The sequence below is a fragment of the Spermophilus citellus genome (assembly GCF_964194105.1).
Source record: "Spermophilus citellus genome assembly, chromosome: 9".
Taxonomy (NCBI): Eukaryota; Metazoa; Chordata; class Mammalia; order Rodentia; family Sciuridae; genus Spermophilus; species Spermophilus citellus.
In genome coordinates, this window is record NC_138191.1 from 23,898,139 (window position 1) to 23,904,442 (window position 6,304).

Here is a 6,304-nt window from a genome sequence, read left to right on the forward strand (position 1 = left end):
AAAAATGGGCCAAAGCGGAACCTGGCAAGGAACTAGATCTCAGCTCGACTCCCCCTGGCAGGCCCCTGCCCAATTTAGAGAAGTTCAAACCACGAACTTCCTTCCATCCTTGAAATTCAAACTGAACCCGGTCTCTACCTCTTCAGCAGTGCATTCCTCCTGACAGTTTCCAAACCCTTTGCCACCCCCCTTGCCCACTCAGCCCCTCCAGCTGGGCTTCTAACAGACCTCCTACCCCTGGCCCAGGTGCTGAACTCACTGCCCTCTGGGTTCTCTGCCCAGAGGTGCAGACTCTCACCTCCTGCTCAGCACTGCCACTTGCTGGCAGCCAGGATCCTGTGCCTCCACCCAACCTCCCCAGCTGGGGCCAGGCTAGTGCCTCTGTTCCCTTGGCTACTCAGTACACAGTGCTACAGGAGCTGTGAGAGATGTGCTCCAGCAGAGCTGGTGAGGAGGCATGCCCAGGAGTCCAGAGCACAGGGAAGGAAAAGGCTGGTGAGGCTGGAAGGCTGGAGGGGAGGGAAGTGCAGTTGGCCCCTAGGCGAAGTTTGGTCTGTTTTTTGTGAGAACTCCTTGGGGCCCAGGCCTCTGTTCTACTGTCTGAACTCTCCTCTCCTCCAACAGCTTGCAGAGATCCAGTGCCTTCCCTAACCTGGAGTTTGTCTTTCTTGATTTTCAGGGTTGCCGAGTAACTACTTCTTTGGATCATGCCAACCCAGGAGGCTTTTTCCTCACTTCTATCCCCCAAACCGGATGGGGAACAACTTTCTCCCTCTTAGGGGATTTCCTCACACAGGGCCTGGATGTTACATGACAGATGTGAGTATTCACTTTCCCTTACAAGGAACTGTTTCCTGGATGTGGAAGGGAGATCCAAGTCCCCTGGAAAACAAACGCTAGGCTTTGTGATCTTCTGGGTCAGAGCATGAGAAAGTGCCTACTGGGCAACCAGCTGTCCCAGCCAATACAAAGAGTAAAGGACCATGTTTCCACCCAAGGCAAGCAAGCCTTGTCTCCATATGGTCCCACTCCCTCCCCACCTCAAAGGCTCTGAGCCAAGGCCAGCACCTTCCCACTGGTCCTACCTTAAGGCTGCCAGGTGCAACTGGAACAAGTTCAGACCTATGAGATTCAGAGGATGGAATTTATTAGAATGCACAAAGATGTCATTTATTCTACCTGTCCAACCACATCCCTCTTTTAATCAGCTTTTTCCTTGCTGCTACCAAAAGACCTGATAAGAACAATTTTAAGGAGAAAAAATTTATTTTGGGGTCATGGTTTCAGAGGTCTCAGCTTCATTCCTTGGGGCCTGAGGGGAGGCGGAACATCTGGTGGAAGAAAGCAGCTCAGAACATGAGGGTCAGGAAGCAGAGAGAAAGCTCTGCTCATAAGAACATAACACGAACCCCAAAGCACACCCCAGGGACCCACTTCCTCAAGGCACACTCTATCTGCCTAGAGTTGTCACCAAGTTAATCTCTATGCTGGGGAGGGGAATTTAAGCGCTGATTAATCAGCTCAAGGCTGTTGGAACAAAATCATTTCACCTCTCAACTTTTCTGCATTGTCTCATACATGAGCTTTTGGGGGACATCTCACATCTAAACTATGACACAACCCCTTGCAAAATTACATGTATGATTTATGTGATTATTGTGTGGTATTGACCTTGAAGGAGTCAAGAGAGAAAGAGCAATGTCTTACAGAGTAGTTCAGATGAAGGCTGTTCACTGTGGTATTAATGTTTTTCTTTACTCCTTCTCTCTTTTTATTCATATATTACTACTTGAAGTCCTATGGCTTGGCATACAACCTGACCAAGATTCCAACCAGTACAAAAGGATATACTCTTGGAGTCAGAACAGCTATGAGGTTTAAGCCAGTCAACAAGGTAAAATGCTGGGATTTTATGATGATCCATGTGACTGAATGAAAAGTTTGGCATTAGCTTTGGAGAAGTGTGTGTATATTGGGAAGAGCAAAAACAGTTCACTGAGAAAACAGTCCCAACAAAGGATTTTAGTGCTGAGATGCATGAGGTCAAAATATATGTATATATATATATATCATTATCCTATCAGGTAAAAAACAGGTTCCAATGTTTCTATCCTTTTGTGAGATTGGATTTTAAGTCTAATCTTTAGTAAAGGATCCTAATCTCTTTCTCTCACTCTCTCCCTCCCTCTCCTTGTCTTTCTCTCTTTCTCTCATGAAGTGGGTAGGGATGGGACCCAGGGACTCACTAGGCAAGTACATCATCACTGAGCTACATCCTTGGACCAAGGATCCTAATCTCTGATTGGATGTTTACTTTCATGGAAACTCAAGGGACACTGGCTCTCAAAATTTCTCAGTGGGACCAGGGGCATAGTGACTGCAAAAGTTGTCTTGGTTCCCTGCTCAGCCTAGGTTTATTACTACAACCTATACATCCAGCATGACTGACTCACATCTATAGCTTGGTTTTCTATCCATATAAGCCTATTTGTATATCTTGAAATGGCTGAACCATGGCTGATTTATAAATAGGAAAAGGACAGTTGAGGGTTTTTGAAATGGAAGCATTTCTGTGTAGGTGTGTCTCCCTTTAACACATTGAATTTTTTTCTTGGTAATAGGAATTGACACTTCACCCAGGCAAGTACCAGAGAGTAGAGAATTGGAAGGAAAAAACAAAGCAAAGTTTTGTTCCATTTAATGTCTTGATGCCTCGATTTCAGAGCTATTCAAAAGACAATTTCCCTGGGTATGTCTCCTCTTTTCTCTAGTATGGTTCATCAGTAAGCAATAGGAAAAGAAGTCCATAAATCAGTGATTATAACGAAACCCTCCCACTAAATAAAAAACCGCCCAACTTTAAAGATTTATCCTCTTATTTCCCGGGTCTCTGGCCTTGTGTAATTGCAAAATCACAGTTATTCATTAGTCAATATTTACTAATATACCAAAGAATTTGGGTTCGTTTGTTTGTTTATTTTTGTTTGTTTTGTTTTCCCAGTACTGGAACCCCATTTACTTTTTTATTTTGAGACAGAATTTCACTAAATCACCAAGGCTGACCTCAGACTTGTAGTCCTCCTGCCTCTGCCTCCTGAGTCACTGATATGACAGATCTGTGCCATGACACCTGGCTACTTTGTTGGTTGTACTTTGTAGGTTGCAGAGTTCTTTCAGTAAATCCACCTCACGAGGCTCTGAGCTTGGAGTCTAGAGTCCAAATAGATGAGAAGTAAATACACAAGAAAATACCAATAGTAGTAAAGACGGTGACCATGTAATTTATCTGTCCAACTGTGACACTTCTGAGAGTGAAAGGGAAGCAGCCATGAGCTGGGGCTGTTGTGTACAAACCAGGAAGTAGAGTGACCAGGAAAGGTGCTATGAGGAAACTTTAAACAGGACCATGATGTGAAGGTAGTGGGTGGTTAAGAAAGGATGCTCTGAGTACATCACACTTGATCTGATTTTTGAGTGACAAGATTGAGCCAGCCCTGGGAAGATCTGAAGATAGCACACCCTGGGAAGAAGGTCGGAAGTGCAAAGGCTGTAAACTGGGAAAGAACTTGGTGTGAGGGAAAGAAGAAGAAGGCCAGTATGGCTAGAGGGCAGTGAGCAAGAAGGAAGAGAGAGAGGGAGGAGAGGACTTTGTGGGTGAAGGGGCTTATTCTTAATGTGTTAGGAAACCACTCGGAATGTATGAAATTGCACAGCAAAGGGTCAGGGTCTTTCTTTTACTGATGAGAAGTCCAAAGATCATACAGTGAAAGCAACTTTTTCAAGTTTGTGTTAAGAAAGTTGAAGTGTTTAATCTTGACCCTCATGTCCACCACAGTAGAATTAACACCAAAAAAATAAATTTTTTTTTTAAATTTTTTATTTTTTCTTTTCAGTTATACATAACTGTAGAATATATTTTGACATATAATAGATACATGGAGCATAACTTCCCATTCTTGTGGTTGTACATCATATGGAGTTACAAAAATTCATTCTTCTTGATGGCTGAGTAACATTACATATTATATATACCAGATTTTCTTTATCTATTCATCTGGTGAAGGGCATCTAGGTTGGCTCCATAAGCTTAGCTATTGTGAATTGAGCTGCTATAAACATTGATGAGTCCATGTCACTATATTATGCTGATTTTCAGTCTTTGAGGTATATGCCATGAGTGGGACAACTGGGTCAAATGGTGATTCCATCCCAAGTTTTCTTAGAAATCTCCATACTGCTTTCCAACATTCAGTGCCACCAGCAATGTATGAGTGTACCTTTCCCCCCACATCCTCGCCAATATTTATTATTAATTGTATTCTTGATAATTGCCATTCTGACTAGAGAGAGATGAAATCTCAGTGTAGTTTTCAAAAGACACAAGTTTGAGGAACAAAGACAATTCTAAAATAATCCATGGCCAAGAAATTTAATTGGTTCTGCTTTGATGTCCCTAGATTGCAGATAGATTGTTTCAGCATTTTAAACCACCAACTTCAAATCAAAGAACTAATTTACCATTATCATGGATCTCTTCTAGCGACACCTCTTCTGAGATCTTCTGGTGTCCTGGCTCAGAACACTGAGTTGTAGAAATATTTTTTAAAAGCAGCTTTTACCTTAGCTAATAAGAAATACATTAACAAGCAAAAGCACCCCACGCTTGCCCAGCATTAAAAAGTTGATCAGTCCGTACCTTCTCCCAAGAGGTTAAACCTACTTCAATGATGGCCTTGCAATCTACTAGTGGAGTTCGTCCTATGCCACTGACTCATTAGACATGTTGTTTGTATTTTTTTTATTTCTAGCCCTGGTGCATACAACCCAGAGAAGAAGCCATTCCCAAAAGTTACTTGGCCAATGAAATTTGGATCTCCAGACTGGGCTCAGGTTCCAAGTCTTCAGAAAAGAACTCTAAAAGCTGAGGTAATAAGATGGGATTTCTGTAGATCGCTCTGTCTAATATGTTCATATTTATCAAGGGTTAATAACCAGAAGCTTGTAAATAAAGTTCATGGTCCCTTGAAATTATATGCACAGTTTTGTGTGCATAGAAATATGAGGATCCTTTTGAGAGAGTTACATAGTTTCATTAGATTTTTAACAGTGTATAGGACTGATTTAAAGTCATGTTTTCTTATTTGTTCCTCAAGTCATCTTTTGGAGTAGGCTCAGGAGAAATATCCCTTTAAGACAATGGATGATACTGGAACCCAGGAAGATTGATTCATACAGGTTCTACAACTGGACTCCCAATGCAGTGCTCTTTCTGACATAAAGTTGAGTGTTAAGTGATTGGAGGGTTATAGAGCACTCTGGTTAAGAGCACAGACTCTGGGGATAATACTGCCTGAGTTCAAATACCAGCTCCTGTGTAGACTAGCTATGTGATCTTAGGCAAGTCCTTTAACTTTTCTAAGCATCTGTTTTCTTACCTTTAAAATGAAATAATGACAGAGTTGATCTAATATGGTTGTAAAGATTAATAATTGAGAGAATGTAGAAAAGCATTTAACACAGTAATGATAACATATGCTTCTCTCCCTGTTAGTATCACTATATACTTCTTAAAATATACTTCTTTCCTAGTGGAATTTAGGATTAATTCCACAAATATTTACTAAATGCCTAATATATTAATACAATTGTGCTAAGGCATATAGGTAACATTCAAGAATTAGATATATAATCTGTGTCTTCAAGAAGCCAAGCAACTTTTTTTATCATAGTAAGATGATAAATGTTAGATGTGCACAAATGTTGAGGAAATGACTAAGGCTGGATTACTAGAAACTGGGGTTTACCTGGGCCACACAGCTAGAATGCATGCTTCTATTTTGCATGCAAGGTCCTGGGTTCAATCCCCAGTGCCACACACACACACAGGAAGGCAGAGGATTCTCATTAGAACATTGTCTTTCATTGCAGCTGTCCACAGACAAAGAATTTAGAAAGCATCGGAACCGAGTTGCTTACTTAAGCCTGTTTTACGATTGAGAAGTGATCACTTCCTTCACATGCTTCTCCTGATCACAGACTCTTCAGAATAGAGGACAGAGCTGCTCTTGGTCTGCATCACCACGGCCCTCATGTCTTTCAGCCCTGGGCCCAGAACGTGTTAAGGGGCTCACAAATGAGATTTGTGAGCATAAAAACTGGTTCTAGTGTTCTGTCTCCTGCTGCTGGTTTATGATCTGGGGGTTCCTGGTGGGTGTTCAGGTGGATGGTTTCATTTGAGTGAAAGACTCTTGGGCCCTTGCCCTTTATTCACAATTCCCAGGACCAGCCTTATATGTTCTACAAC

General features: G+C 41.9%; 1 protein-coding gene across 1 annotated transcript; it reads left to right on the forward strand.

The window, feature by feature from the left end:
• Positions 1–428: 428 nt before the first annotated feature.
• Positions 429–5,997, forward strand: LOC308655125 (ciliary microtubule-associated protein 3-like; the record flags this gene model as incomplete). The annotated part of the gene is made up of 6 exons (XM_081304968.1): positions 429–495; positions 680–819; positions 1,796–1,894; positions 2,622–2,749; positions 4,809–4,926; positions 5,929–5,997. 6 exons carry the CDS (start codon positions 429–431, stop codon positions 5,995–5,997), a joined length of 621 nt encoding a protein of 206 aa, XP_081161094.1.
• Positions 5,998–6,304: the final 307 nt, after the last annotated feature.